The 16,948-nt window shown below is 43.3% G+C and overlaps 1 protein-coding gene across 3 annotated transcripts in view; it reads right to left on the minus strand.

Annotated features, from left to right (window-relative positions):
- The window catches only part of SLC2A9 (solute carrier family 2 member 9), a 197,940-nt gene that overhangs the window by 63,842 nt on the left and 117,150 nt on the right, over positions 1 to 16,948 (minus strand). For all 3 annotated transcript variants that reach the window (XM_054484723.2, XM_054484722.2, XM_054484724.2), the window contains one exon: positions 15,445 to 15,555. In XM_054484723.2, the coding sequence (XP_054340698.1) occupies positions 15,445 to 15,555 (111 nt within the window). The remainder of the gene's footprint in view (positions 1 to 15,444; positions 15,556 to 16,948) is intronic.

Here is a 16,948-nt window from a genome sequence, read left to right on the forward strand (position 1 = left end):
ACTAAGGAGTGCCCTGGAGGTCTGGTCCCAGCTCTTACCTGTAGCTGGCTGTGTGGCCTTGAACAAGTTAATTAACCCTTCCATGTCTTAATTTCTCATCTTTTCTGATGATAATGGAGTTAGTCTAGATACCAATAGCTAATGATCATTTACTGAGCACCTACTATGTGCCAAGCACTGTATTAAGCACTTTTCTTGCAGCAACTCATTTAATCCTGACAATAATTTTGAGCAGGTTCTATTATTTGCTCCATTTTACAGGTAAAAAACAGAGGCACAGAGTCTTTGGAAACTTGTCCAGGGTTACATGGCTGGTAAGTGGCAAAGCTGGGATCACCTACAAAATCTTTTCTGTTGTTGAGACATTACATTTTCTTGACATTAAACTAGAAACAGACAATGCCACCACTTGGTAACAGCCCAGTGTCCCACCTGGTCCAGCTCCTGGACCTGAACAAGGGCACTGATCACTTTTCTGCCCCCCCCCGCACCCCCGCTGCATTCCTGGCTCTCTGATTCTCTTTCTTCACTTGAAGGCCAGGAGCCTTCATTTTTGCTTTCCCAGAGCCTGGAAGAATACCTGACAGGTGTGGAGTAAGTGTTTGCCGAGGGAGGGAAGGTCTGTCTTTACAAGGCAGGCAGAATGATTCCCATTTGCAGGGGGAGGGCGGGGAGGGCAGTGAGGTTCGAGAACGCTGAGGGACAGTAACTTCACTTGGTGGGAAGTGGGGAGGGAAGTCAGGCCCAGTGAGAGTCATGAGGGAAGCAATGACCAACAGCTTCTGAGAAAGAGAGAGAGGGGGAGGCAGAGAGGGACGGAGGGAGGGAATGAGGGACAGAGGGAGGGAGGGAGGGAGATGGAGAGAAACTTGCATTTAAAGCATCCCTTCCTCCTAGGCCCTCATGAGGTGGGTTTCATCAAAGGGGAGACACTATGGGGCTGCTGTGCCAGGACCAGTGCAACATGGGCAAGGGAGCTGGGTCCTAGTGCCAGGAGGGACCCCCGCAAAGGTGATGGGAGAAAAGGCCCAGAGATATCAGAGGCTTAGAGAGATTATGAAATTATGGGCCCAGAGAGATTATGCTTATCTCTGTTTAACTCATACTAATTTCAGTGTAACAATGCAGCACATGTTAATCTCAGCGCAACACATGTTAATCTTGGCGTAGCACTCTCAGTGATCTAGGCCCAGGATCAGAGGCCAAGAGTGATTATGGGATTTATCAAAAGTCACCCAGGGCTAACTATTCAGAGAGAAGGAAGTGAGATAGATGCTGTTTTACACCAAGGGGCAGCTGCAAAAGTCCACACCCTTGGACTCACTCACCTTCTGGGCATTGATCCTAAGGAAATAGATGTTTGGTCAAAGATGCATGGACAAGGATCTTTGTTGGTGTGTTATTTATACTACTGGGGAAATAGAAGTAATCTAGAAATCCACCAACAATTAGTTAAATAAATACCAGAATATTTAGATAATAAATATGTAGAAATTAACATAATTTAAAGAATTGTAAAATGGTATAGAAAAATTCTCAGGGTACAATCTTAGGTGAAAAGAGTAGGACATAAATCTGTATATACTAAAACATGTAGTTATATAATATAAAATACAATTATGTTAAGCTTATACACCCTGGAAAAATATATGCAGAAATAGTTTATAATGGCTAACTCTGGTTGGGGGAATATGTGATTATTATTTTATTTGTCTGTCAGTTTTCCTGATTTTCTATGGAGAGTTTTGACTTAAAAACACCAAAAAGTAGATTTAGTTGAAGTGTTGGATGCAAATCTCTGTCCCCTGTATTATGTCTTTATTCTTTCCTAATCACCGAATATTTCCAATACCCTTACTGGTAACTTTTCATAACTGTGTAAAACATGGTTTTGGTACAATCTAAAAATGTCACAGCTTTTCTTGTGGCTAACAGGACAGAGCCCAAAGTTAAGCTGTTGCTGAAAATGAAGGTTGTTCATAACTGGAATATGCAGGAACTTTGTCTCCTAAGCTTCTTAGGGGAGTTGGATTAGAGTTTCCAGTGACCTGGTGCTGAAATGACAACAGAATGTGCCATGGAAGAGCATCACAGTTGCTGGGAGATATTATTACACTGCCATCAGCATGTGTTACATTGTCATACTGAGATCAGCACATGTTACATGGTTATGATGAGATTAATATGTGTTATATTGTTACACTAAGATCATCATGTGTTACATTGTTATATGGAAATTAATATATATGGTTACTGATTTCAGTATTTTGAAGTTTTTAAAAAAGAGTTTCAAGTGCACCACCCACAATTTCAGAGTCAGAAAGTGTGCTTACAAAAGTCAGTTGAGAACCATTATCTTACACCATGATGCTGATGTTCAAATGCTCTGGAAAGGGTGGGGTGAGGGACATGTGGCTTTTTGTTTCGTTTCCCTAAAGTCTCTTGATGAACCAGTAACTTAAGCCAATGAAAAGCTGAACACATTCTCCCTGATTTGGAAATGATCTTTAAAGATGGTCTAGGAAGACACCAGGGAAACAGCTTTGAAAGAGAAAGAAGGGATAAAAACAACTCTCCCAACTGACAATCAGTCTCCCGGCTCTGTTCTTCCTCCCTCCCTCCTTTAAGTCCAGTTAAAGCGCAGCCTGTTGGAAGGGATTAGAGCGAACATGGTATTTCCACTTGACATTAAAATCATGAGTGAAGACATTAACTCAGACGAACAGCAGACTGAAGGCTACTGATGTCAGCTGGGGATGACTGTCAAAATCCTAATGCTCCCAGGAAACCACCTCTGGGGACTCTGGAGCCATGGGGTCACCCATCCACTCAGCAGCCATTCACTCAGCACCCAGTGCCCTTCCCCATAGGGCTGGGACCTCTGGTGAAATAATAATGGGAACCTTTTGCTCTGGTTAGGATTTTAAGAAGCAGCTTTATAAAGGTGTAGTTTTCATTCAGTCTAATGTACCCATTTCAATTGCACAGTCTTGCATGTTTTGACAAATGTATATACCTTATATCCACAACTACAATTAAGACATTGAACATTTCCATCGCTTCCCAGACTTTTCTTGTGTCCCTTCCCCCAACCCAGGCAACCTCCAACCTGCTTTCCAGCACAAGGATTCGATTTATATTTCAAGCATTTCATATTGCTTATTGCAGTGTTTTTGAGATTCATCCTTCTTGTAGTACATATCAACAGTTCCTTTGTATTGCTGACCAGCATTCCATTGCATGGATATACCAAAATTTGTTTCTCCACTCACCTGTTGACCCAATAGCTGTTTCCAGTTTTCGGCTCTGAGAAATAAAACCATTATGAGTATTGAGTCTTCATGTAGACTTGTGCTTTGATTTCTCTTGGGTAAATACGTATGAGTGGAATGACTGAGTTGGATGGGTAAAACCTTTATAAGAAACTGCTAAAATGTTCTCTGAAGGGGTTGTGCCATTTTACGTTCCCACCAGCAGTGGCTGAGCCTTCCTGTTACTCCACATCCTTGGCAACACGTGGTATTATATCAACCATTTAAATTTTTGTCACCATTTTGGTGAACAATGGTATCTCACTGTTGGTTTTAGTTTTAATTTCCCCGGTGACTAACAATGTTGAACATCTTTTCATGTGCTTTTTGATGTTTTGGATCTCTTCTTTGGTAAAGCATGTGTTCAGATATTTTGCTCATTTTCAAGTGGGCAGTTGGTCTTATTTTTGAGTTTTAAGAGTTCTTTATATATTCTGAATTCACGTCCCCTCTCAAATGTGTTTTATAGGTATGTTCTCCATGTCTGTGACTTACCTTTTTATCTCCTTAACAATACCTTTTAAATAGTCACAGTTTTTAATTTTGATGAAATCCAATGTATCATTTGAAAAATGGTTTGTGATTCTGTATCTTTCCTATCCTAATGTTGCAAAACTTTCTCCTTTGCTTCTAGAAGTTTTAGAGTTTAGCTTTTATGTTTATATACATGGTCCATTTTGAGTTAATTTTTTGTATGGTATAATAAGGGTTGCCATTCACATTTTTCCATGTGGATATCTACTTTTTATGACACTACTTGTTGAAAAGACTATCCTTTCCTCATTGAATTACTTCAGCAACTTTTTGTTTTCTGGACTCCATTCTGTTCCATTGATCTGTGGGGCTGCCCTTATGCCAATCTCATGCTGTCTTTATTCCCATGTTTGAACACTGTTACAATCCTTGCTATGTACCAGAAATGGTTCTGGCTGCTTTATATATATTAGTAACTTAACTCTGACAACATTTTCTTGGGGTAGGTGCTATTATCATCCACTATTATATCCAGAACTTGAGGCTCAGAGAGGTTTAGCAACCTGGCTAAGGTTGCGCAGTGAGTCAGAATTCAAGTCTAGGCACTCCGGCTCCAGAATCTTGCTCTTAACCTTTGTGCTCTACTTCCTCTCTCCAGTGTTTCTGAGGCAAATACACATTCACATTTATCAAAAGAATATGCACATGCTCCCAAAGTTTTTCTCCCTTCATTTGTGTGAGCTGCCTGAGGTCACTGAGAGCCTCCAACGGCACTGGCACTGGGGCACAGAGAAGACACAGCCAGGAGTCTCTGCCCTTGGGGAGCTTTATGGGCTGAATTGCATCCTCTCAAAAAAGGAAATATTGGAATCCTAATTTCCTATTCCTAACAATGTGAACTTGTTTGGGAATAGGGTCTTTATTTTTAGGTGATTCAGTTAAAATGACATCATTTGGATGGGCCTCAATCCATGATGACTGGTGTCCTTGAGCCAATGGAAAAGGGAAAGTGTGGACACAGAGACAGACAGGCACACAGGCCTGTAATCCCAGCACTTTGGGAGGCCAAAATGGGTGGATTACTTGAGGTCAGGAGTTCGAGACCAGCTTGGCCAACATGATGAAACCCCGTCTCTACTAAAAAGAATACAAAAATTAGCCGGGTGTGGTGGTGTATGCCTGTAATTCCAGCTACACAGGAGGCTGAGGCAGGAGGGAGGTTGAATCGCTGGAAGTGGGACGCAAAGGTTGCAGTGAGCTGAGATTGTGCCACTGCATTCCAGCCTGGGTGACAGAGTGAGACATTCCACCTCAAAAAAACAAAAAACAAAAAAGACATACACAGACAGAATGCCATGTGAAGATGAGGCAGGGGTTGGGATGATGCTTCTGCCAATCAAGAAGCACCCAAGATCACCTGCAAGTTCCCAGAAGCTGGGAGAGAGGCACAGGACATTCCCCCTCACAGTCCTCAGGAGAAATGAGCACTACAGATGCTTTGCTCTCAGACTTCTGGCCTTGAGAACTGTGATACAATAAATTCCTGTTGTTTAAGCTACATAGTTTGTGGCACATTGTTTTGGCAGCCTGGGCAAACCAACACAAGGAGCTAACACCTGATGGAGGGCAGGGCTTGTAATGTTGCCTGCTAAATGATTGAATGTATGTAAAAAAAAGATGGAAGGTACTCCCCAAATATGTATAACTATTATATGTCAATAAACAACATTTTAAAAAGGAAGAGCTGGAGGGCAGGAAAATATCGCCTAAAATTTCATTTATTTCAAATTTATCTCAATTAAAGCTTCCAAATCTGATGTAATGTGCTTTCATATTATTTCACATACATTACTTTATATACACTTTATTTATTGCTCATTGTCTATATTGTATTCAATGTGTATATCTCTCTATATAAACTGCATGTGGTACTCCATGCATGGCAGGAGTTCCTGACTTTCTTAGAGACTACAGCGTCCTGCATGAGTTCATTGCTGTGCGAGGGTGAGCCTTTTGGTCATAGAAGATGCCCCATTCTCTGTGTCCAACTCCAGGCCGGGGCCTTTTTAAATTCTGCTGATTTACATAATCCCTGTCCTTGCCTGGCTTGATGCTTCTGGGTCTGTGGGCCATGTGGACTGACTGTGCGCAGGGGCCCTAGAAGCTACCAGGAGGAAGCCCTGTTGGTGGGGCTCTGCTTCCCTCAGGACGTCCTGTCTGACTGCTCCCTGCAGGGATCCCAGCCAAAGGCAAGAGCTCCCTCTTTAGTCAGCTGGTGTGATTTCCTCAATAGGCTTTACTAGAGCCGTTCTCCATTGAGCAACCATTAATGGTATTGAATGCATGACAACTACTATGGCCATTTCTTTAAACCTGATGCATGACACACACACTCTCTCTCCCGCCCTCCCTCTCTCTCTCTGTCTTTCTCTCTTTCAAATTTACATTTTAAAGCAACTCTATGAGGTTTCCCCTAATAACTCAGCCAAAGCGGTGGAGACAACTGAGACTCTTTCAGAGAGAAATGTAAATGCTGGGGCAAGATGTGGCCCAGATGAGGGCCACCCCGCAGGCACCCCAAATAGGTGTTTCCTAATCCTGACATGTTGGGATGGAGGAGTTCCTGAGGAACCCTTGGCACATGAGCAATTGGTGACTTTCTAGTCAGAAGTTGGATTATTGTCAAAGTTTTAGCTGCAAAAGGATGGGAGAAAGGAGCGGAGAATGGTATGATTATCACTGATGCATCTCCCTCCGCAGAGGAAAGAAGGCCAAGGTACGTTACATGAAAAGAAATTTCACATTCCAGTATTACTTTTAGCTGCTAGTAATCCTGTTTTAAACATGCAAAGGCTAATCTTTACTTTCACAAATCTCTCTAAAAAGAAGCCAAGACCTTTGAAAGCTGTGGTTATTGCAAGTTAGGGAAATTTTAAAATTTATGTTCAGAGGACTGAGTGCCAGAAATAATTTTCTGCTTGGGACAGGCTCTCTCTAAATTAAAAACGGAATATAATTCAATGAAACAAATTTTTTTTGAGAGTTTCTGCTTAAAAGATGAATGTGCACAAAAGATATCTGTATATCTGTTTGGGCCAAAGGTGTGAGAAGTGAGAGTTGCGTTTTAAATAATGATCATCCCAGGGTGGCCCATGATCCCTAAGTATAACAAATTAAAATGTCTTGAGATATTTCAACCAAAGTGCAAAAGAGACATGGGTTTTCCTTTCGTCCCATGCCAACTGGGATGGAAGGAAAGGCCGGCAGCAGACAGGCTTTTCCAAGTTCTCCAGTCCTGTGGACGTCTCCTCCTCTTGGGTGACTTTACAACCTTGGCTTGAGGCCGTAGCTTCCGCAGTTTCTAAGTGAAGCACTCCCCCTCATGCTCTCACCCTTCTCAAAAAAGGCAAAATGTGGTTCTAAACAGGTTTGTGAGGATACATTCAAATTGTTCTTGGAAATTTGGGCAAGTGGAAAAAAATTAGCTCTTCAAGGAGCAGAGAAAGAGACACTGGATGTCCAGATGACTTAGGAGTCAGAGATTCCATAGCAGGAGCATCAAGTTGGCAGAGGGCAGTGGGCAGTGGGAACAGCCACCACTTAGAACTGACACAAGGGGATGGTGAATGCTGTCTCCACCCCACACCCCATGAGCCACATCCGCGCTTTCCTTTGGTGAGTGAAGCTGGTGGGGCCAGTCCAGATACAGGGGAGCCAAAGGATGTTATCAGAGGGTTGGGGAATAAATCAGGAAAATTTGGTGGGAAGTAAAGACTCAGGAGCACATCCCAAGAGTCAGAGGGTGAGCTGCAGGAACGGACTTGTGGGTATGTCCTTGGTCAAACTCAAAAATAGAGCTACTTACTTAAAAGATATTATTCAGAGCTTGGGGTGGGTGGGAGTGGAAACTGCAGGGGAATGTGCTTCCAGGGCAAAACCCCACCTTTTCTGCTTGGGGATGCTGGGGCACTGACTCTGTTTCTTCCCTTCCTCATCCCCACCCAGTCCTCACCCCATGAGGATGACCTGTCATAACCAGAAGTATTAGTTCATTCTCATGCTGCTATAAAGAACTGCCGAAGACTGGGTAGTTTACAAAGGAAAGAGGTTTAATTGACAAAGTTCCACAGGGCTGGGGAGGCCTCAGGAAACTTACAATCATGGTGGATGGGGAAGCAAACTCATCCTTCACGTGGTGGCAGGAAGGATAAGAATGAGTGCCCAGTGAAGGGGGAAGTCCCTTATAAAACCATCAGATCTCATGAGAACTCACTCACTATCATGAGAACAGCATGAGGGTAACTGCTCCCATGATTCAATTACCTCCCACCGGTCCCTCCCATGACACATGGGGATTGTCGGAACTATAATTCAAGGTGAGATTTGTGTGGGGACACAGAGCCAAACCCTATCAAGGAGAGTCCGCACTTCTCTGCCTGCTTCTTGCTCAGGCAATGGTAACACTAATGCTTTTGATCTAAGCTCTGAACATGAAAAGCCATTTAGCCTGAGTTTTAACTTCTCAGATCTGGGGATGCCACCCAGCTCAGACTGAGCTCAGGCCCCCAGGGGGTTTGGGTTGGGAGCCAGGGGGAAAATCTAGCTTTGCTTCTGCTTGCTACAACCCTCATTTCTCCTAAGGTCCTGTAACATTTGTAAAATAAACTGGGGACTTGATCTAGTATTTTATTGGAGGAAGGGTGTAGTTTCTTCTAGTCTGTGACCTATAGAAATGCCATAGAATCATTACTTATCAAGGAAAAAGGAATGTCTGTCAAGGGAAATTAATTGAACTCAGTCCTTTCGAGGCCAGTTCTAGAGCACATGTCAGTCGGATGATTCACAGGGAAAACTGGCCTCTCTCCAAGCCTCGTGACAACGCTCTCTGTTTCTACCCTTGTCACCCTCTGCCATTATCTATTTTGTCTACAGCAGCCAGAGGGATTTAAAGCATGACCTGGCACTCTCCTTTTAACACCCCTGTCCACTAAAAGCCTTTATAGACAGCAAAGAAAACAATCAGCAGAGTGAAGAGAAAACCTACAAAATGGAAGAAAAGATTTGCAAACCACATTTGAATCCCCTCAAGCCCCCTGCCCTCCCACCAGCCCCTTGGCCCCTCAAGCGGCAGACACATCCTTGCCCCTGCCTTGGGCTGCTGCAGACATCCCTGTCACCTCTCAGATTCTTGCTCTCTGTCCTAGAGGGAGACCCATGGGCTCAAATCAACAAGCTCCCTGCCCTCTGACCTCTGGGTGGCTTCAGCAGAAATCAGAAATCAGCGGTCAGATATCAGAAGGCAGAAGAAAGAGAATGAGGCCAGGGGTTGGTTTGGTGATTCACTTTCTACAGGGACATTGTGCCTGGCTTTGTCCCTCTATCAAAGGTTGCAGCTCCTGATAGGTGGTGTACCCACCCTACATGCCCTCCGCTGCCCTGAATTAATCTGCCTTCAAGCTGCTCAGGTTCACTGTGTCCCTCTTTCCCAAAGGTTTTTCTTTCAGCCGCTTCTTTTGCCTGACATGCTTTTCCCAGACAGCTGGGCTCACCTGGAGCCTGACCACAATATTTAAGATGGCAACTGCCCCCGTCTCTCCAGTCCCCTTTCTCTGCTCTACTGTTTTCTCATAACATCCTTTACCTTCTAAAACACTGTGTGGGGTACTCCCTTGTTACACTGTCTGTGCCCCCTTGAGGAGCTCTCCTTCTCCACAGCAGAGACCTTTGTCTGTTTTGTCCACTGGCACACAGCAGGGGCCCAAGTGAGCACTTGCTGAGTGCTGGAGGAAGAAGCACCCTGGCCTTGGGCTCGTCTTCTAGTCTTTGAGAGGCAACAGGGCAGCTTCGGCATTTTCCATATCTGCTTCTCTTCAGGGATATTAATAACAAGAGTAACTGCGTGAGTTTGCCAGGGCTGCCGTGATAAGGTCCCACAGACAGAGAGGCTTCAGCAATAGAAACGTGTTGTCTCACAGTTCTGGAGGCTGGAAGTCCAAGATCAAGGTGTCTGCAGGGTCCTGCCTCTGGAGGTGCCAGGGAAGGGTCTGTTGCAGGGCTCTCTCCTGGCTTCTAGTGTGTTTTGGCTTTGAGCAGCACAATTCTAATTTTTAGAAGGCGTTCTGCCTGTGTGTATGCCTGCATCTAAATTTCCCCTTTTCATAAGGACAGTCGTGTTGGATTAGGGGCCCACCCTATTCCAGTATAACCGTATCTTAGCTTAACTAATTACAACTGCAATGACCCTATTTCCAATTCAAGTCACATTCTGAGGTACTAGGGACTTCAACATATGCATTTTGAGGAGGTGCAATTCAACCCATAACAATAGTTAACATTTATTGAGTATCTTCTCTATGCCAAGCACTGTGAATTACAGTATGATTCCAATGACAATACCTGCTGAGGCTTAGGTCTGTTATTATTGCCACTTTCACTAAGAGAAAAATAGGTATCAGAGAGGTTAAGTGACTAGCTCAAGGTCACCCAGCTAGCAGGTGCGGGGCCAGTATGACACAGAGCCCAGTTGCTCTATGACCCTACTTTCTCTCTTTTACCACGTTCTGCTCTCACACGGGCTGGATCCAGTGTCCTGAGTTCCAGCAGTAAACTCTGAGGCCTTTGATTCTGAAATTGTTGAATTTATTGGGAAGCAATGGAGACTACAGGCAACAGAAGCCATATGAATTTTTTATTTTTTTTTTACTACAACTCAAGAGCATACTCCATTCTTGCTAATTATGAAAATGTACTGCAATGAATCAGAATGACTTCCTGTGAATTCTGACCCCTGATTTATAAAAGCACAGAGTCTGTGCTTCTCAAGAGTGAGCCCTCACCCCACAAAGCCCCTGCCTCACATGGCCTGAATGACGCTCACTGGAAGTTCACTCATCAGAGAGTTAACACTGTGCCAGGCAAATCACTTTGGAAAACCAGCTGTTTCTGAAAGATAGCAATTATTTACAGTTGTCCAAGCTGATGACTGATGCCCTGAGCCAAAATTAATTGCAGATCAAATGAGCAAAGATGTCTTTCCCCTCTCAACTTTATTAGCCTCCTGAGCCATTTTAACAGACTGTCAAAATCTCATAAGAGGAATGAAAAAAATTGGAAAGTCTTTTTGGATAGGCAATCACTTCAAAGGGCTGGATGAAATATATGTATATGTATTTGTGTGACTATTACATATGTAACTGTATATATAAATATATATTTATTGCCTTGTTTTCAAATATATTTCAAGTTATATGTATTTTTGTATATTATATAAATATATAAAAATATATTTATATAATATATAAAAATATATCTACATATTTTATTTCCTTGTTTTCAAATACATAATATATAAACATTATAATATATTATGCATATTATTATATATATAACCTATATAAATATGATATTTTATATATACATAACTTTGGAAAGTGCAAGGAATTTACCTTATATTGATGCTCTGTGAGGAACAGGGGAGTGGCTTTCACACACTTTGGATTTTGTTTCCATAATTCTGTCGGAGGCTGTATTAGTTTCCTATTGCTGCTGTAGCGAGTTACCACAGACTCAGTGGCTTAAAACAACCCAGGTGGATTATCTTATAGTTTTGGAAATCAGAAGTCTAGAATAGATCTTGCAGTGCAAACACGATGGTGTCTGCAGGGCTGGTTCCTTCTGGAGGCTCCAGGGCAGAATCTTGCCTGTTGCAGCTTCTAGAGAACATCTGCATTCCTGGGCGTGTGACCCCTTCCTCACCTTCAAAGCTGGCAATCGCATCACTCCTGCCTCTGCTTCCACCATCACATCTCCTTCTCTGACTCTGACCCTCCTGCCTCCCCCTTTCACTTACAAGGACCCTGTGATAATACTGGGCTCACCTGGGTAATCCAGGGTTAGCTCCGTATCTCAAGATTAGTCCCACCTGCAACATTCCTTTGTGCCATGTAAGGTAATATATTCCCAGCTTCTGGGAATCATGGTATGGACATCTTGGGGAGCCGTTATTTTGCCTACCACAGGTGGGAATGGTTATGTCCATTTTACAGTTGAGCAAATAAATTCAGAGGTGTTGGGCAACGTTCCCAAGACCATGCAGCTGGTAAACAGGTGATCAGGATTTGAATTCAGAGTAGCCTCATCCTAAAGCCAAAGCTGTTTCTCCCCAGAACATTTTTCTATTCCACACTCTCAGCCTCATGCTGAATTTAGTCTCATGCCTTTCCAGGAATTGAGATCAATGCTACCACTTTGAGGACTGTTTCCAATGGACTAGTCTCCATCTGCCCTTGCATCTCCAGCTCTTTGAGAAGATGAAAGGGGGACAGACTACCCAATGCACTTCACTTTACCTAACTTCTGCTAGCCCTTCAGCTCTCAGGTTCCTGGTCTCCATCTCCAGGAATCCCTCCCAGAACCCCTTATTTGGGAGGGAAGCTTGTCTCAGTGTTGCATGTGGTAATTGTTTCCAGGTTTGCTTTTCTCTCTAGATCATGGCAACTTCACCTGTGACAGCTGGCACAGTATGAGTGCATCTTAGGTGTCTGTGGAATGGATGAATGCATGCCTGCATGAAAGAATCCACCACCCAAGCTCTGAAGCATCACTTCCTGCTCAGAGGAACCTCCTACACCGAGGTTCCTGCACCTCTAGAACAGCAAAACATCTTTTATCCTTGGGTCATAGTCAACCTCCTCCATTGGACTGTGAGCTCCTGCAGGCAGGCACCATGGCAAAGGCCCTCTGTAAGCCCAGCACAGGGTCAACAGCCTGACCATAGGAGGAGCTGGCAAGAGCTTGCTAAATGGCAGGGTACCAACTGGCCATGGTCCAGATGACTGAGATCCACCGGGTCCACACTTAAAGGAAGCGGCAGGAGCGCTCTCCAGAGGCTGTGACTCCAGAGAGTCACAGAGAACCAGAATCCAGAGGTTCTGATTTTAGAAAGGACTCCTCCTTCCCTTCCAGGACTGTGAAGTTATTTACCCTCCTTTCTGGGGTTTCCAAGGAATACTTTGCCCAATATTGTCAACTTTTAAGGAAGAGGATCTGCCTGCCAGAGCATGGGGACAAGAAGGAGTGGCTTCTGGAGTCTAGAATGCATAAGAATGGCTTCCCGTGAAGTTTTCTTGGACCAAGGGAAGAAGTGTAGCCACTTCCTCAGTGTGCTCCTCTTTCAAACAAGGGCAACCATTGGACTTTCAGGCATGAAGTGAGCATTCATGAGGTCCCATGTAGAACACTTTGGGGTGTCAGTGGCGGGGACAGTAGGAGTCCCATGATGTTCACTTTCCCCACTCTCTTGGGTTCTGAGCCAGCTGACTGTGTGACCCAGAGTAAGTCACTCCTTTTGGCCTTAGTTTCCTCAACTGTCAAAAGACAGCAAGAGTCCCTGTAAAATCCTGCTCTCTACAAGGATGTCCATCGTAGCCTTATGTAAAGTCACACATTATGGAAATCTACCTAAATAGGACAAGAATAGTTACCACTTACTGAGTGCATACCATTTGCCAGCCACTGCTGGAATCACTTAATGTATATTCTTTGGTACAATCCTCAGCCCATCCCTATGAAGCAGGGATGATGGCCTTTAGAAGTGGGGAAACTGAGTCACAGAGATGCTGAATAACTTACCTGGGGGTCACGCAGCTAATAAAAAGACACAGAGCTGGGACTGGAATCCTGAAAACATGGCACTGCCATCAGGTTCTGAGTAGAGACATTCAACAACCTCACCCACAGACAATGGTTAAGGAAATTATCATATAGAAAATTACTGGAGAAGGATAAATTGTTCAACACTAGTGTTAATTCAGGGAAGGTGATGATCTGCATGATTTTCTGCATATATGATACCCTTCAACAAAAAATACTTAATAAATAAGAAAATGGAGAATCGTTCTGACATAAGATTATGCGAACAAAAGCAGATTAGAGCTAGTATTTAGAATAGGATTACTGTGCTACTATGTAAGAAATATACATCTATGCATAGAAAGACAAGGGAAGAATTTGCCAAAGTTCCTTGGGTAGTATGATTGTAGGTAATTTCTTCTTTGTTCCTCTCTACTTTTCTGAATTTTACAAATTTGCCCTGATGAGCTGGTATTGATTTCTTCACAATACCAATAAAATACTTTACAAAAAACAAAAACAAAAATCTCCCGTACTTTCCCCATAATTTTCATCTCAGACTGTGTTTTTCCGTTGCTCAAAGTAAAAATTAATAAAGAAAACTGGGTGCAGTCTATAACTTGAGAATAACAAGAATGAATCTTGTGAAACTTCCAGAATGTGAAACGTTGAAATGTTTTCCTCTAATAAAAAGACCATGAAGTAGAAAAGGAAAGAGACAAAACATCATTCCTCTACATTTTTTATGGTATCTATTTTTTAAAGCATCTTGTTAGAATGACCCATTAAGCGCAAGGTGCAAAATGAAGTGTTCTGTCAACAAGAAGTCAGAAAGACAATTGCAAGCCTCTGCCTGTTTGCATGGGCATCAATCTTGTCAGTGCAAATCAGTGAGCAAGAGTGAAAATAAATGAACTACTCCATCAAGGTCAGAGAACGTAACTCTCTAATTTTAGCCCTCTCCTTCCATTTGGAAGGGAGCCTAACTGTGTGCTGTGTGCCTAAAATGTGAAGCACAGGCATAGCTACAAAAAAGAAGAGACACAAGCATCTCATAAAGAGGGCAACTGAAGCTCAGAGATGTTGAGTGCACTGCTCAGTGCTACACAGCCAAGAAGTGCTGGAGCCAGGATTCAAATCCAGTTTGATCTGATTCCAAGATCTGGAAATTTCTGCTAGGTTCTGAAGCCACCCAACTTTCCCCTCCACCAGATGTTTGTTTTGCATATTGGAGGTTGAGAAACAGTGACGAGCTCTACGCCTTCTTTTGAACATATTGGCTTATTATTAAGGTCTTCCTCTCTGTTATACTGGTCAAATGAATGTCCTTTCTCCTTTGCCTTGCAAACTCCCACATGTCTGGGGTAGTGAGATGACTGCTAATGGCTTTGAAACATTTTAAATGTCATGGCAAGAGATTGGAGACTCACGCCAATTCTCTGATCCGAACTCCTAGGGACAATATGGCCCTCTTTCACAGGGCATTCATATTTCATCATTTGTGACTAGGTGAGAATTCAAAGGATGGAGTTATTTATTAAAAGGAAGATGACAGGGAAGCAAAATATAGGAAAGAAATATTCTCTAGATGGGTAAAATGTCAGTGAAGAATATTCGCTACATGGGTAAAATGTCAGTGAAGAGCTGCATGATGAACTCCTAAAATCCAGCCCCCTTTGGCATGACAAAGGACATGCTCCTCAAACAGGACATGCCTGTTTGTTGCCTGAGGTTCCCACAGAGCAGTGCTGCCTGTCCCATGAGGTGTCAGGAACTGGGTGAGAATTGTCACTCTTCAGTATTCACTTTGAGGTTTTGGATCAATAGCCCGGACACAAATGATGTCTGGGTTCTCCCCATCCCAGCTATTTCTTTAAAACCAAGAGTTTGCTGAATGATAGAAAACCACATTGTTCTAATTGATGAATTCTGATGGGGAAACCCCCTGCCTTAAAGGACCTTATGAACATTCCCACTGTGCTGTGTAACCCCCTGTGGCATTCTCAGGAGTAACCCTCAGTTGACTTACAGAGAAGATGGCAGCCAAAGTCTCGATGCCCCCTGTACTCAAGGTGACGTACGGGATCTTTGCCAGAGGGATCCCAGCTTTTCCAAAGATGCTGTTGGTGTAGAACCAAATCTATAATGCAGGAAAGAACAAGAAGAGAGAACGGTCAGTGGAAGGACTTAATCTATTTTCTAAATCAAATTTGGGTATCAGGTGGTCTTTGGATTAAACTCAGAGTCCCAAGGTGGAGAGGCGTGCATGCTCATTTTTCACTTTCATCCCACCTTCTCCCTTTCTTCATTACTTTTTTTTCCTTATTTTATTATTTTATTTTTATTTTTTTTTAATTATACTTTAAGTTCTAGGGTACATGTGCACAACGTGCAGGTTTGTTACATATGTATACATGTGCCATGTTGGTGTGCTGCACCCATTAACTCGTCATTTACATCGGGTATATCTCCTAATGCTATCCCTCCCCCCTCCCCACATCCCACAACAGGCCCCAGTGTGTGATGTTCTCCTGCACTACTGGGAGTGCCCAGCTAAAAGACTACACTTCCCAGTTTTCTTGCAGCCAAGTGTGACAGTGAGATAGAAACAGTAATGTTGGTGGGGCTTCCAGGAAGTTTCCTTTTTTTAAAAGGAAATTTTCATCAAGGAGGTGTGCTTCCATTTTTGTTTTTTATTTTTGTTTGCCCTTCCTTCTTTCTGTGTCAGGATGGTGGAGGTGATGGCTGGAGTCTCAGCAGCCTTTTTTGGATTACTAGGTGACTTCAGAACAGCACTGCCATTAACCTCCATTGAAACTTTATGAGAACCAGAAAAGGCCCCCACTACACAAAACGCTTTACTGTCATCCACTGAAAAATTGCCATAGTAAATCCACAATGCATACAAGGTGAAAGATGTTCCCCAGAGTTGGGTAATGCACAACCTGTTTAACTATACATAGAGCCCCTGCGTTGGGATAAAAGCCACTTGTTTAGATGCTGGACCAGGAAGTTAGAAAGAGTTAGCCTGTGCCCTTACTGACTACCCTGGTTCTGTAATTTATTATCCAAACATGAGCACTTTTGAGAGTGCTGATAATTGTGCTGGGACAACACACTTATATTGAGTGTGTCCTGGGAAAACCACGATGTGTGGTCTTGGAGTTGCTATACCAGCCCTCACAACTTACTTCATGTGAGACTGAAAACCTTCCATCTTGTTGAGGTCTCTGTTGGGGTATCTGCCACATAAGGTTAGACCTAAATCCTAATTGACGCCCATGGCATCAGACAAGCACTGATTAGGAGTTTGGAGACCTGGCTCCATCTTGAACTAGCTGTGTGACCTCAGGCAATTCACCCTGCCCTGCGGAGATTCCTACTCCTCCCCAGTCAAATGAACATGACCATGCTTATTTTGCCTGTCCCATGAGGTGTCAGGAACTGGGTGAGAATTGTCACTCTTCAGTATTCACTTTGAGGATTTTAGCCTGGACACAAATGATGTCTGGGTTCTCCTCATCCCAGCCATT

The sequence above is a fragment of the Pongo pygmaeus genome, chromosome 3 (genome assembly GCF_028885625.2).
Source record: "Pongo pygmaeus isolate AG05252 chromosome 3, NHGRI_mPonPyg2-v2.0_pri, whole genome shotgun sequence".
NCBI lineage: Eukaryota > Metazoa > Chordata > Mammalia > Primates > Hominidae > Pongo > Pongo pygmaeus.